The sequence below is a fragment of the Enoplosus armatus genome, chromosome 11 (assembly GCF_043641665.1).
Source record: "Enoplosus armatus isolate fEnoArm2 chromosome 11, fEnoArm2.hap1, whole genome shotgun sequence".
Lineage (NCBI taxonomy): Eukaryota > Metazoa > Chordata > Actinopteri > Centrarchiformes > Enoplosidae > Enoplosus > Enoplosus armatus.
In genome coordinates this window covers 19,060,135-19,076,508 of record NC_092190.1, presented here as the reverse complement: position 1 = coordinate 19,076,508, position 16,374 = coordinate 19,060,135, and the positions used below count along the sequence as shown (strand labels likewise).

General features: G+C 39.6%; 1 protein-coding gene across 1 annotated transcript in view; it reads right to left on the bottom strand.

Moving 5' to 3' along the window:
• pard3bb (par-3 family cell polarity regulator beta b) overlaps positions 1–16,148 on the bottom strand; it is a 177,347-nt gene extending 161,199 nt beyond the window's left edge. Inside the window, exons 1-3 of the mRNA XM_070914428.1 lie at positions 16,104–16,148; positions 15,145–15,255; positions 4,863–4,964 (exon numbers count right to left, since the gene is read on the bottom strand). Of these exons, the coding sequence (XP_070770529.1) occupies positions 4,863–4,964; positions 15,145–15,255; positions 16,104–16,148 (258 nt within the window). The remainder of the gene's footprint in view (positions 1–4,862; positions 4,965–15,144; positions 15,256–16,103) is intronic.
• Between the last annotated feature and the right edge of the window lie 226 nt (positions 16,149–16,374).

Below are 16,374 nucleotides of genomic sequence, written 5' to 3'. Positions count from 1 at the left end.
TTTTCATTTTCTTTGGCATAAAGCTGTGAGTGGGCTTGAAAAACAACATGCAAGGGAGACATTAGAGTAATGGAGAAAAAAGGTGGGGGTGTGAAGTGTGGATTGTGTTCTAAAGATAAACTTGCACAACACACACACACAAAAATAGTTTCCCCACATTATTTTTCACCTGCTTTCACCTGCTATAGTTGTATGGTTTTCTTCTTCATCGAAAAGATGCTTGTCTTTATTATTGTAATGAATAGCTTCATTTGCCTTCTACTGTAGCTATGTCTGTAGGTGTAGATAATATACGACAGCTGTACACTACTTACAGTATGGCAAACATGGCACCTTTTACCATCCTGTCTTATGGAATAAAGCACAGTCTCAGCATCACAGGCCCTGACCTTGAAATTTACCCCCATAGCAAACACATTTCTGATCCTCTCACTCGATTTCAAAAGCCACCTAGCGTTAGTTTGTTAGAAGAAATAAAAATTAACTAAGACCTAGGCTATCAGTTTGACCTAAGCTAAGCTAAACATTAGGAGTGTAACGGTTTTGAAACTGAGACTGAATCCACAAAACAAACATCCACAGTCTCGAGTTGCGGCTACATCTTCCATGTCACGGACCTTCTGTCAAGATAGTTTATTTATCTCAACTACTCACACGCGTGGAACAGAGCTAGAGTGCAGGTTTTACCCCGAACCTTTATAATAAATAAATAAATATTATTTTCTACATTTTTTGTTTTCTCTGCTGTACCGAAACGTACCTAACCGTGATCCCAAAACCCAGGTACATACCGAACGCTGAATTTTGTGCACTGTTACACCCTTACTAAACATGTCCCGGATGATTCATCTCTGTTCTAGACACAGAGAGATGAAAATACAAAGATGAAATTGATATCAATCCTCCCATCAAACAAAGGGTAAGATTATGGTAAGTGTGCTTCCCAAAACAGCTGTGTTCTTTTAACATGCTGTCATAACACTTTAAGCCATTTGGGACCAATGTTGGTGTTACAGTTGTTTGCGTTATACTGTTACAAAACCATTTTTACATAGAGATACGAAATATATAGACATATACAGATACATATCTTGAATTTAAAGAACACACACACACATTTCCTCACAGTTGCCACATAAATATCACCTCAAACAGTGATAGATTTTGGCCTCCACTCACTCGGGTATATTTCAGCCATTGATTTTTTTTAAACTGCATTTTTGACCTCTGTCTTCAGCAGACCTCAAAAATCTTCTCTGTTTTTCTTGGTTATAAACCTAAAGCCAGGCTGTCTGAGTCTGCCTACAGTAAAACACTCATCTGGGATTAGGAGCCATTTATTAATCTCAGCTCAGTAATACTATGAGAGCCTCGCTTCAGAATCCAATGAATATTTCACACTTTCATTTCATATGCAATCTCTGGTGCTCAGAAGAGTGTATTGCTGGGTATCATTCTGCACACTTCATTTCTGTGTGTGTTTGTGTGTCTCACCATATGTGTGTTTTGGGGAATTACTGTGTGGCACATTATTTAATCTCAGTATTGAAATGTGTATTTTGCAGTATGTTCTTTTAGATTTGGTTTCTGTGCTGCGAAGGTATGTTTAGTGCCGTTTCATTGCATTCAAAGAATATTAACAAAAAGCATTACTATCCTTTTTGAGTGAATAAGAGGAGAAAGTGTTCAGGACACAGTTGAGACACAAATGCAAAACTGTTATCAATAAATACAGTATGCATCTTTGGGGAGCTCACGCACACAGATTAATTTACAGTCATAATAACTCCTTCCTTAATACAGAAACCTGCTAAACCAGCTTTAACTCTAGACCCACAATTCAAATGATCCAATGGATCTAATCCTTTTACGTCTAGCTAGACTAATATACTTCTCCTTTTTTGACGTCAACTCATTAATTCAATGCTTCCTCAACGAATTTTCAAAGTGAGCTGAATGTACAGCACAGTATATCACCATTGTCAGCTCAGCTGTGATTCACAGTTTGTTACTTATTCGTTAAAAACCTATTAAAAGACAGCAAAAGCCACAGAAACTATCACAATCTGATAACTAGCAACTCCTTAACAAAAGACTGAACCTTCTACTGAGCATAAGAAAGTCAGAATCAGTGCTGAACAACAGGCTGTGTGAACAGTGATGCTTTCATTTACTGTTGTACGTACTGAAATGCCTTGGACCGCTGATGTACTCACTTACCAACGTACATATTGAAGGGCATTTTAATAGTGACGCGACCACCAAGCTAAGTCACATAATCAGTGACTACGAATCTTTGAACTGAACCGAGGAAAGGGATTCGAATCAGCAGGGTGAGCAAGAGATAAATAGTTTTTAACAACTTCAAATTGGTTCCTAGTTTATTAAACTGATTTTATTTTCTTTGTGCATGAGAGATGAAGATTGAGATAATATATTTATTACAGAGATCTCAGATGGTGGTAACATTACATGATGCACACTTTTTCCTCTCTCTCTCTCTGCCCGTTTTACCCTGTACTGCTGCAGCCTTTACATTAATCTAATGGCCTGCAATTCAGACTTGTGCCATGATGAAAGTGATCTAGAAAATGTTACTAGGTCCGACTTAGGGACCAGGGTGCTTATTCAGACATGAGACCAACGTGTGAAATTGTCCTCACATTAATGTTAAGGGGTGAGAATCTGAAGGGGCTATAAATATCTTGGGCTGGCACCAAATGTAGCTACCTCGCTGACATGTTTGGAACACTTCATGTCCATAGTAACAGCACAAACCACTACCTCCTGGATACGGGTGCATCTGGCTTTGTGGCACAACTGCCCTGGAAACCCTTAAAACAGTACATTTGGGCTGTGTCCGAAATCATTCCCTCCTTCCCTCATTCACTATTCCCTATATAATAGACACTCAATAGTTTACTCTATAGTCAGCAGTAAACTGAGATTTCTGACACTTATGAATCACCATCATTTTTCAACAGGTATTGTGCCGACTATTAATTTGCATCTACAAAATACGGAGCATTGCATTGTGGGATTGTTAGCAGACAGTGGTGTACATGCTACGAACAGTACTTTTTTCATTCCATTGGGGAATATCCGAGTGTCACAAGGCAAGTGACAACTAGCCAACAGCAAGACCAGTGCATGCTGCTCTCTGAGTCTCTACAAAACCATGGCAACAGGCTCTCATAATAGTAATCCCCTAGGTCAGTTGCTGAGTCACTGAGTCATACGGTCCCTGGGCTATGGCTTAGTGAGTCATGTAACCACCCCCTCCCCTACTTTCAGACATGAGAGCTCATCAGGAAAACTCATCCAGCTGAGCGAACTATCTTGTAATCTATAAATATATCTAAAAATGTCATGTGGGAATATTATTTCTTTACTGTAAAGATTGTTCTCATCAGTCACATTTCTGCAGCAGCTCTGTGTTAACCTTTTCAAAGCACAAACACTGTTTATAACACAAGATTATACACATTTTTCATTTAGCTAGACTCATGCTAACAAAATGATCTTGGTCACAAGATCTAAATACCACGACCTGAACCATAACAGTGATTATTTTGACATGAACAGAGGCTTGAGCCCTGTTTAGAGAGAGAGAGATCACATCAGTTCTTCCCAAAGGTTCTTACAGCCCCGAGAGAAATTGCCAACTAATGCAACTTTGTTCTTAATTAGTTCAAAGAGTCTGCAGTATTTATATATCCTTAAAGGCATATAGTATGAGCTGAGGACGGGGAAATATACTGTACATTACATTTTATAGCCAGTAGCTTCAAGTTTTTTAAGCTGTGACCTAATTGAAAAATTTAGTCCACCATAGGACACAGGCTCATTAAAACATGTTGATACTGTTTTAATGTGCAGAGCCACCAAGAGAAGGGTCAAGATTAATTTAAGGTCCTAAGCCATGGTTCAGAAAGCCCTTAATCTAGGCCATTTATCACAATCTAATAATGCCTAGGGTCTATGAGACGGTATGAAAAAAACTAGACTGTCCAAAGGGGAAAATGAAAAACGACACATTCCTCAGGGGAAAAATAAGAAAAACGGCGAATATATGGATTGAGTTTGCAAAGTCTCCAAAAGTGAATTGCTAATGACACTGCCTAACGCTGAAGGCAAGTTAAAACCTTTTCCCTTTGAATTTTGCTTGTGAGGCAATATTCTATCCAAGGGAGTGGCTTATAGCCCACTGCAGCTCAATACTCTAGAGTCTGAACACACTCACATCCACACACACACACACACACACACACACACACACACACACACACACACACACACATAAAATACAAGGCACAGATACCCACTCAAACATTCATACAACCACATACACACTTGTGCACACACAGCGTGTTATGTGACCAATTAATAGGTATAAATCAAAAGGATTATAGGCATTATATGAGAGGTATCAAAAGGATTGAAGGGATAAAAATGGTTGACTTAAATACAGTGATTTTGTAGCTCTGTAGAGAACAACAGCTGCCCAGCACTAATGTCTCCTCTCTGTGGACTGCCTGGCTGGATATTCGGTTAGTCACATGCATGTCTATGTACTCTGCTTACTGTTGGTCATTCAGGAAATAGGCCATTTTAATCAAAGGCTATTAATGTGCAACCTGACACGTGTTAGTTTCACTTCACAGGTATTAATTAGGAATATAAATGTTACACGGCTGTTTGTGGTCAGCTTAAAGTCACATAAAACCACAGAGTTCCTTGTTCACAAGGTCTGTGTCTCTATAATTTAGGAAGTAAAACAATCTCACATCTCTTTAATGGCTTTATCAGATTAAAGCAGGAGCAAACACAAAACATTGCATTCCACCCCGAGAGGTTCTTACCTTGTCCTTGTCTTCTACCAGATCACTGAGTATATCATCAGGGTCCAGAATCCCCCCGTCACAGTATTCGACATGGTGAGTCCGAACCAGGAAATCTCCTTCCTATAACACAGGACACGCGCAACGTAAATCAATGAATGAGCACCTGCTGACCACTCTCCCCATTTTACTTATAGTATATGCACATATCTTCTTGTTCTTTCAATGATGGCTGCAGGTGTCAAGATGGTGATAGGCGTGGGACTAATCAAATCAGGCCGTAAGTACAGAGGCCTGTAAAATAAAATTTAAAGAATTGACGATACTAAATGTTGATGGTGCAACAAAACATTCACTGTAATTTAATAAAAATAATTAAGAGTGTGTAACATTTTGTGAATCAGGAATAAGGACATTCAGACTTGCACAAGCCCCGAAACTCCCCTCACCAACTTGACTTAGTCTAGTCACTTTCTACATTCTCTCTTGTAGCTTAAACAGAAACAGTATAGCATCTTCCTTTCTTACTGCCATGTGTTTCCAACGAAAACAAAACACTGGACGAGGGTATAACACAGGGAGGGTTCATCAAAAACACAACGATAGGAGGTAGCTCCATCTCATGGCAGGTGCAGAATGGCAGGATGGTTAAAAAATATATATTTTATGGTTTTAATGTTTGAAATTTGTATTCACCCCTATGGATACATGATAATGAAACAATTACATGGAGTCTTTTCCAAGGGGTACAATTCATTTAGGTTGTTATGTAAAAATACAGGTACATTAAAATAGCATTGTTTTTTTATACATTATGGTATGGAAACTTTGCAACAATAAAATAAATCAATTTTTATTTCATGGGGACTTCACTGGGACTGGTCACAATTCCCTCTGCTCCTCATTTATATACACCTCTCTCTGTTCAACTCCCTCCCCACTCCCCCCCATTTCCACCTCACATCTCCCACATCTTTCCCTAGGTGCCTTGTACAGATTACAACTCCAGCCTGGCCCTTTCTGTCTCCCCTTCTCCGCTGTGTTGGGTCTGTGATTAATGACATCGTCACTGCACTGGACAGTTGACTACATAGAGCTGGTTGTTGAACAACATATTGAGACAACACACACATCTGCACGCACACGCGCGTACACACACACACACACACACACACACACACACACACAAAACCACAAACAGCCTAAGGAAAGGTATGACTCAAAACGTTACAGGGTGCTGCTCCATTAAATCACTCTTTCAGGGTCAGGTGTTTGTCAATGCTTTTCAAAAACTCCCATCAGGCGCTCTGTCCCTGGATATCAGAGCAAGTCTCTACGTCAATACCAAATCATACACTAAATGCGGCTCTGCAGCAAAACTCTTTCCTATAAATTACGAACTTACTTGCATTTTATAAATAATTTGATAGGGTAAATGAGTGTCTTTGTATATTTATCCATGAGATCTGGTTAGATACATCTTCCTTTCTGGACTGTTTTAAAGACAAATCAACAAACCAGCAGAGGAAATACCATTAATTTTCAATAACCAGGTCTGAACATTTGAAACTGCTTGGCTGTGTTAACTTTTAGTGTCTTGAAGGAGTTTTGTACATGTAACTAAACTGTGTTAATTAAGGCTAGGCACAGAAATGTCTAGAAATAACAAGTTCTGTTGCTGGTGAATGGTTAAAAAAGTTTAAAGTTCAAAGATTTTCTTTTCAGAAGTCAAGTTGTGTAATAGTAACGTAATGGCTGTACTTTGTAAATATGTCATGACAGTTATTCCTCCAATTTTTCCTAATGGGTTGGAGATAACACAGATGCATTTAAAATAAATAACATTTTAAAATGCACTTAGTGAGTGTAGGAAGGGTAGTAGTAACTAGTAAGTCTATGGTAAAAACACTGCTATTTACCACACTTCATAACGTACTTCTTTGATAAGTGGACTGAGATATGGTCCGCTTGTTTATGTGTTAGGTGAGAAAACTTCAACATACAATGTTGAGGCTGTTCATTCTTCACTGCCACCCGGCACCATCTGATTTAAATAAGTAACTTACAAGCATGGTTGTGTTTGCTTACTTAAGATAAAGCATTTATCCCAAGTTAAAAATAGGCCTGGTTAAATAAAAAATACATTTTTCTCTATTATGTCACATAACAAGATATTTCAATGGCTTTTCAACCATGACTGTTACACAAGATGCTGACACTGTGGCTGTTTATACTGTTAAATTGTCTCTCCCTCTTCCTCCCTCCCTTCCTGCTGGAATTCATTGTATGACTCCATTGTAGCACTGACTTGGCTGACACCCAGGCCAGATGTATGAGGGAGAGAGATTTTCAAACATTGCATTTACATTGTTTTATTTTATCTTCCTTGAGCACTATCAATCAGGGTTTTGGGGCATATTAACTCTGGGACAACACATGTGAATGGTTTTATGATTACTAGGGAAGCTTTCAGAGCCAAAGTGTCACGTAAATGATTTAGTATCTTTTCTGCCCTCGGCTTAGCACATAACAACTCGCAGAGGCCAGGCTTTTTGTTACCGCTTGGCCTTCAGAACGACTTCCAGTAGTTCTACATTTTGTCTATACTGGTTTAATGGTAAGTCCTCAATCCATCATCCCACACAAACAATGAGTCACTGCACAAGCAACTTTACTGACTATGCCTTGACAGATGACCTCTACAGTGTTTTTCATTCTTAATAGATAACAAGACTACAATGAAGCTTTAAGAGTAACATTTTCATTGGCTTGCTCACAGAAAAAAACATTACATTCCAGCTGATATTCCAGTAAGTGAACTCACATGCAAGAAAACGTCTTTTATGTCAACAAAGTCCACTCTGATCATCATGTCCACATCAAAGCCCTCAGGGGCCCTGTGGGTGCCTGCTGACCCGCAGTACAGTTCACACAGCAGATTATACATTATGCTTTTCATTTCAATGAATATTGGGTTTTAGAAGTACAGTGGAACAAAGCAATTCATCAAATCACAACAAACCTGTGTAGTATCGTGTTGTATTCGGGCTGTAGTAAATCTTCAATTAGTGATAGACAGAGAGAAAGTGAGTTGACAATGTTGTGAAGAGTGTTTTTTGTTTTCTCTCAGGCTGATTGATTTTTAAACGTACTTTGCAGTTGAAGCCTAATTAATGACCGTCGTAAGCGCGAGGGACACTTGCCCACATTTCTCATAGTGAATCTGCTATATATTATTATATATTGTGTGAATAGTGTGAATAGCTGTCGTTTGATTCCTGTTTGCTCACATGCTGTATGCAAAGGGTTTTGCTGTATATCGGTTTATTCATCCACACAGTTGGCATGAATGAACATTGGAAATACATGAAAAGACTGTTGGTCAGACTCTTAATGCTTGCTTTTTAACCTCTTCAGCTGACGCCGCACCGCGAGGGGAAACGTATCGTTATTTTAGTCTTAAATGAAGAATCTCCTTAACAACTTAAAATTGTCTTTTTCACAGTGTTTCCTGGTTTATTAAACTGAATAAGACATGATAATTGAGATAATAAATTTTTAGTGATGGCTTGGGCAAGTTTATTTGTGGTTGAGGTTCATTAGCAGTTGGTCTGACTAAATAAGCAATTTTGACATCACTTTTATATGCCTATAACTAAGAATGGTAATTTGCTGTTAATAGCATTTCCTAAATAAATGTAAATATATTATATAGTATTATTACATTTTGCAAAATACCAAATACAAAAAAAAAAGATCATACATAAATCAATAAGTGTTAGTTGCAACACTACATCACGTTACCATTAAAATTGATTGCAAGCTACCGGCACATCCCTGTCGGTGCACAACTTACTGGAAACACATTGGAAAAACACAGTTTTTCTCTCTCTTTAAACAGACCGCTGCAGACGTGAGCCAGGACGCAGGAATCCCAGTCACAGAAAAAAAAAAGCAGTAAATGTGGTGATAGAAGGTTTTTGCAAAACAAAAACATCCAACCGCCTCATTTCTTTGGTGACCTGCTGTTGTTTTTAGGTCAACAACCTCCTCTGATCTCTTGTTGCAGTGAGAAAGCCGTACAGCTGAGAAGGCAAGAGATGGCGAGGTAGAGAGATAAGAGCTGTGAGCACATTGATATAATCTGATAATCGGGGGGAGTGCATGAATAATGTGTTACTTTTTTTTTGTGAACTGCAGAAACCCCGTGCCTCCAAGTCTGGCAGTTTAAAAACCTTGAGGGACACTCAGATATTGTAGGACTAAAGATAAGAGTTGTAAACACACTGATCTAATCTGAAAATCAGGGGGATTAGCACTTAATACAGTATTTTGCCTGATACTATTACAGATAATCTTGGGCAATTTTAGGCATTTGACTCTCTCTGACATGATCTAGAAATTATTATTAGGTTGTAGTAAAATCCCACCAGAGTTAAAACACTATGTAAATGATTCAGTGTTGTCAGGTCTAACCCCCAACCTCTCCCCCATTCTTTATCTCTGAACAGTAAGCCTTTCTAGTCTGCCAGTTAACACAAGAGTTTGATATGCATGCTGTTGTCAAAAGTGGAGGCGGTGTACTTGGGTACACCGCAAAACAGTAGTCCAGAGTTGACTTTAAGCGAACTCTGGAGCTCAAGCTGTACATAAAATGTGGAAGGCATCTGCTCCACACACCTGCAGCTGAATACTGTCACAATTATCACAATTTTATCAAGCAGGTCAGTTATACTAGTAATGTAACGTATTATTTGTAGAGACTGCGAGTACTGACGCAGTAGCTAATTCTTTGGAAAAATAAGTTGTCCCTTGACCCATCTTGGGACGCCACGGTAACAAAGCTTGTCTTCTGTGAAAAGCAAAGTAAGAAAATTGCTGAAACGTCATGGTAACCATTACTCACCATGTTGACATTTCAGCATTCCACGTTTAACCTGTTATATTTATCTTGATGGTTCAAAAGCAGATTTCATTAGCATCATAAGCTTGAATATGTTAACTTTTTAACACTGGTGAGCATCCATCCCTTGATAATTAATATGGCATGTACAGAAACAGAAAAACTCACCACTTACTGCATACAAGGGCATTCTTACTGGTCTAGCTATGGCAAGATTGTCAGGCCGATTTGGTAAATGCCATTAGACTCTACATAATTTACAATAGTATTAGATTAGATTAGAATAGAATAGAATAGAATAGAATGTAGTAAAATAGAATAGATTTCAGGCTTGATCAACACATTCCCCTTTTTGACTGCAGAGAAGGCGGCACGTGTCTCCTCACTGCCCCTCCCTCCCTCTCCGAAATAATTGCCTGGGTCCTGGCATGAGGCCAGGATGTTTTACGATTTTATCAGCTTGTTTGGCCACGCCTCATCAGCATTCCTGCCCTGCATAATGAAAATACAGCATACACCCACACAGGCAGGAACCCTTTCATACACATCCACCTTACAATGTATATGTGCAAGCATACACATGTGCACACACACCATCAGCTCCCAAAAGCTGGTTTCCAACTGGTTTCACAGTTTGTTTCCATACATGCATACTAGCACCAACATTGTGTCACATATAGATACAGTCTAATAATACACATATAGAAGGATATACTGCATATATATTTGTATGAGGCAACTCAAACCACATTTCACTTAAAAAATGAATATATACACTGATATGTTCATGTGATTGTCACTTCGATATTGGGCAGAATACAGCAGACTAAACCAGAAACCACACAGACAGGCATTGATGAACACAACCACAACCACACACTTGCCTGTTTGGCCAAAGGTAATTAAGAAGTCTGTCAACAAGCTGATAACTTCCTGACAACTCCCCACAAAAAACAACCTCTGCTTTCCTCCCTCCCTCCTCTTTCTATGGCCATGCTTCCTCTTCGCCATGCTATCTCCCTTTTTTACATTCATCATCTTTGTTCCGATTTCTTCAAAAGGTTTATTCATTTCCTCCCTGCTACCTCTCTACAAGAACCTTGTGTATTATTGTTTTGTTTTTTTTCTTTGATGCTACTTTCATTCTCCTTTTTCCCCTACTGCAATTTCTGCTTTGCCTCCAGGTTCATCTATCAAGCGTGATAGCTTCATATCATAGCTGTCAGCAAGCTGATTTTGCTTCTTGGTTTTGTAACAAATAATTACAGATCATGGTGCACTTAGTTCCCTGACGTATTGAGTGAGGTGAATGGCAATTAAGCTAATAATGACACACTTACTGAGTGACAGGCGACTGACTGATCTGTGAAGACAATTCTCACTTCAACAGTATACCTCAAACCTTCAGCTAGGCATACTGTATATTACAGGACCCTCTGAGTGGTTGCATTGGAGCCAAATATTAAGGCATACTTCAGTAGACTGGTATTGGCTACATTAAACCCAATCAAATTCAATTTCTGTCTACGTCTATGCCAGCTGTCTTATATTATAAATATATATTGTCCGCAACTTGTGAAAGCTGTACGTCTTAAATATTTACTAGGCAGCTAAAATGCATTGTGCACATTGTTTTACAACTGGGAAACATCTCAAAGGGACTCGTTATCAATAGATAATATTGAATGAGATCAGATCAGGTTTGTCTCTTAATCACCCTTTGGTTCCATGCTGGGTAACACAAAGGGATATTCAAATTCTAATAATTAGGCTGAGAACAATGTGAAAAAACTCAAACTCAATATAAGACTAAACCTCAAGGATCCCCTCACTAAAATGTCGCCTTAATGCCTATTCAAAGTGTTAGCTTCTCTTAAGTACTGCTGTGGGAACAAAGCAGCTGATAAATGGGACTGCCAGTGACAGTTAGCTACAGTGAATGCACGCAGGAACAAATAAGATTAAAAAAAAAGTGTTTTTAATACGAGCAGCATACTTTGAGATGGATGAAGCAGATAGGGAGGAGGGGAAGAGGAAGAGAGACAGACAGAGAGCGAGCTGTCTCTGTGACAATTTAAAACATGATTTGCCTAGCACTGGGAGGGAGGATTAGGCACTGGACTGCTCTACAACACACATATCCTGGTGTTCTAATCCTGCAACACATTAACAGCCGTAATTACACAGCTACAAAAGATTAGTGTTGCAGGGAAATGACTGAGTGATGGGAAGAGAGCGAGAAAAACACACAGAGAAACAAATACCAAGAGAGAAAAGGGGATGAGATGAAGCAATTGAAGAGAACACATATTCTTCATCCCAGAGAGGAAGAACAAGAGGGGAAGGAGAAAAAAGTTCAGTAGGAGGCGGTCAAAAAAAATATTTAAAATGTCAAACAACAGACAAGGCGAAGAGAAAGAGGTCAAAACTATGAAAAAGTGGGAAGAATGACAGCAGAAGGAGAAGTAAAAACAGAAATTACGAAGAGGAATGTAAAGAAGTGCTGACAAAGGTGTGGGAGAGAGTAGGTAGGAAGAAGAGAAAGAAGAAGAGCTGTAAGAGAGCAGGCCAAAACACACACAGTGTGCATGCGCTCAACAAGGCATTTCATTCACACATACAGGAAGCACGAAGAGACCTAATCGATAGAGCAGGAGGCGCATCATTACACACATCGCAGCTGCAGGAAAACACACCTGGAGCACTCAGTCTGTCTCTCAACAAACATCCCCTAAAATGTTGCTGCTCTTGTGCTAGACCTACTGAAATTAAAATTCATTTTTTGCTAAGAAATCAGTATATACATAATGTTCTTGGTGTTTGCTTTGACGTGTGTACTTACTGAGTCAAAATTACCAAAATGAAGAAATTTAAATTAAATTTATTTTTCTGCAGTGACCGCGTCCCCTACATTTGTGTTATACAGGGGGCATGAATTTTTGATTGAAACTGATGATGTTGATACAGGTAACTTAATTAGTATAATGTCTGTGTGCGCGGCACTAAAAATCACTTGTAATAGCACAGTTTTGGGGGGCTAACGTCGTTACTTACTAAGCTTTTTTTTAGTCCCATCTGTTATTTGAGAACTCCCTATGTGACGCCTCTGTACTCCATGTCCTCCTGTCTCAAATCACAAGGTAACGTATGAAGTAATGTGGTTGCAGTCTGATCATTTGCTGTCACCACAATTGTACCTATGATAGAAACACTGTTTACGCTAGCTAGACCCTGTCCTATGTATAACAAGTTAACAACAACAACAAGTAAAAGTTAACATCTCCTAGGAATAGACCTTTTTCACAGCTGACATTTTGACTTGTCATAGCATGAAAAGCACAGGTGAAACTAGTTTCAATAATGATGGCTCAGTAAGCCATGCCAGGGAGCCAGTATGCACCATGCCAGAACCATGGAACTACTACCTCACCAAAATTGAATGCAGTCTTTTTTTATTGTCCTCAACTACACCTATGCTTTTCTTGCTACGGCATGCCAAAATTACCTTACCATAGCTTTTTCATTCTGCTGTGAAAAAGCAGGCCATCAGATAGCAGTCAACAGCTGGGTTATGGAATGGAAACGCCCACCCAGAAGCTTAAAGCTTAGACACTGTTTACACAAATGTTCAGAAATGCTTTTGTCCTTTGCAAAATAGCTGCAATATCATTACAGTTTATACTTCCTTACACAAAAAGTGCTTCAAACACTTAAAATGACACTACCTGGACCTAAAGTAGCATACACGGCTCCTGTCTATACCCAGTTGCCCACCCTGTTAGTTTAGAGAAAAAAATAAAATGGACTACTCATCTCTACTTCTAGGCGGAACAGAGTTATCTCATAATGAACAGGAGGTGAAAGTGGAAGTGTTCAAAGAGGAAGAAGAGTTCAAAAGAAAGGGAAGCAAGGTTTCTGGCTATGTGGAGAGCTATGTGAAGGTGAGGAGGCTGTAATTGTGAGAGGAAAAGGATGATAAATAAGATGAAGGGGGCAAAACACAAGGAGCGCTGATATATTGGTAGATGAAAGCAGATTAAGAGGCAAAAAAGGAGGGGAGGGCAGGAAAAAGAGGAGGGTGGGAAAAAAATGAGCGCATCTGCAAGTGCTGTGTCAGTGCGTCTCACATAAACACAAACACACACACACAGCTCCGACATCTCCTCCTCAATCACAACTGAGGCCATCTATCCATATGACTGTTGTGCTCTTTGAATAATGGAGCCAATATGAAGCCAGTCACTGAGAAGATTCGGCTGTCTGATGGGGGTCAAAGGGTTCATGCCCTGAGAGCAGCGCAGGGAATCAACAGCAGTCATAAAGGAATCGCAAGAGGGAGTCATTTGCATTTTACACTCACAACTAAAGTGGAAACGACTCATGCCTGCTCCTGTCTGGACCATCACAATTCATATCAGATATGCTTTTAATTTTTCATACAGCAATTATAGAGAACTGGACCTCCATGGCTTTGTCTAATTTCCCAAGACTTTGGGATGTGAAAATCATATGGGCCTTTCATGATGTAAAAATGACAGAGCTTTCGATTATTCTTTTATGACTTCAGGGAAAACCTCAAATGTTATGAAAGTGCTGTTTCATAAAAAGTTATCTTGCCTCTTTTCCAAGTCTTTCAGGAGTTCATAAAAATCCTAAACCATTATTACAAAACTACTTCTGACAATGAATTATGTAGCCAACTGCTGGCTTAAAGGTCAGATAGCCTCAAAAAGAGTTAAAATTACATTTGTTCGGGCTTCTGTTCATGTACTTGAGCACAGTGGCCCATTTGGTATCAATGAAAATCAGACATTATTCTACAATGATTGCCACACAGACAAATGAGAATTTACATTAAAAAAACATCCATCATAACTGTCTTGTAATGTGATATACAAGGCGAATACATTTTGAGACGTACCACAGTGTTAGTAGAGAGTTAGTTTCAAGTCGCAGTACTTTTTTGAACAGCAAGCATCAAAAACTGGAATGTAAACTTTCATGGCAAGTATTGTTCTCGTACCAAAAATCCAGTATTGTACTGTTACCAGTCACAAAACATCTCAAGCAATACCCCGTCCTAGCTGTATACATGTGTCATGTCTGCATTTATTCAAAAAGAAACATATTTGAGAAAACAACAATATACAAACATGTGGCATGTGTGCATTTTACGGCTGCATATCCTTCAAAAACTATTCTCTGTTTGTGCATTAAGCAACGAATTGTTTGTTCATAATAATAATAATAATAATAATAATAAACACATTTGCCTGGGTTTAGAACAGCTATACCAAAACATATAGTTGTATGTCACAACACTGCTTATTCTCCCTAGAGGTTAATTGTCAGGGCTAATTGTAAAGGAGGGTACATTTCAAGCTTGACCGTGAGCGGTACCTGTTCCAGAAGTTTTCTGTATCTCTGCGTGGCTTGCAGGATGAGGTCCCTCACAGTCCACCCCTCCTTGCAAGGCACCACCACACCTGTTTGCCCAAATGTCACCGTCACCTTCATTATAGCACTCTCCACCTCATCCAAAATGCAGGCCCTGTGGATGTGGGTGATGAACAACAGGGATGATAATGCAGCAAGTTTCCAAACCCAGAAAGTCTTGATAGAGGCCGGGATGTGACCAAGAAAAGTAAAATGGTGGGAGAAATACAGGGCTGATAAGTGAGTGGCTGAAAGCTGAAAAATCACTCAAAACAACTTCTTCAAAAGTCACACAGCTTGTCAAAGTGGTCCAGAGTCAGTAGAGACTGTCAAATGTGATTACTGTCTGTCCATGACGCCATTCCTACCGACCACAACTCACGGTGATAATAATGACACGAGTAAGTACATCCGGCTCCGATATTACTTTCTCTGTGGTCATCGGAGTTATCGCTCCCTTTCTCATCCCTCACATCTCCTCAAGTAGCATCCAACAAGTGTTGATACGCTGCAGTTGGTCCATTTATAAACTTGTTCAGATTCCAGAAACGTTAAAAATACTGCAGTCTTTTCATGATGGAGTTGAGTGTTAGCTGCTAAATGACAATTGCGTGTTATGCCATTTCTCACTGAGAGTTAACTAGCGCTAACTAACTCTGGTTAACTTCGCTTGACTGAGGCTAGATGTCTGTCAGCTAGCTCCACTTGGCTAAAAAATGATTAGCTTTGTAACGTTAACTGTAACCTGGCCCCGGCTAAGACAACAAGCCAAGGATGGCAGCTTTCAGTTCAGTATCCTCACGCCCTTCTCCACCCCATCAGGTGATCTGTTACTACTTGTTTTGACAGATAAACAAAAGTTTACCCAAACTTTCACGGCAGAGTTAGCAGGCTGAGTCCCCACGCTAGCTAACGTTAGCCACCTTAGCTGAACTTTGGAGGGAGGGATGCAGTCGCTCGGGCATCATTGCCTAAGTTTTTCCTCTCGCAAGTTTCCTTCTTCCAAGCGGTCAGTAGCATCCGCTTCATCACCTACAGACGCAGTTAGGCGACGTAGCCGTTATTTCCTCAATCGCTGACAAGCCGAAGTCGAAGTGAAACAGTAAACAGAGCACGGTACTGTGTGTTGGAAAAGTTTTGAGATTCCTTCACTGCCGTCCGCTCCTGGCCAGTTCCTGACCAGCTCCTCCACCG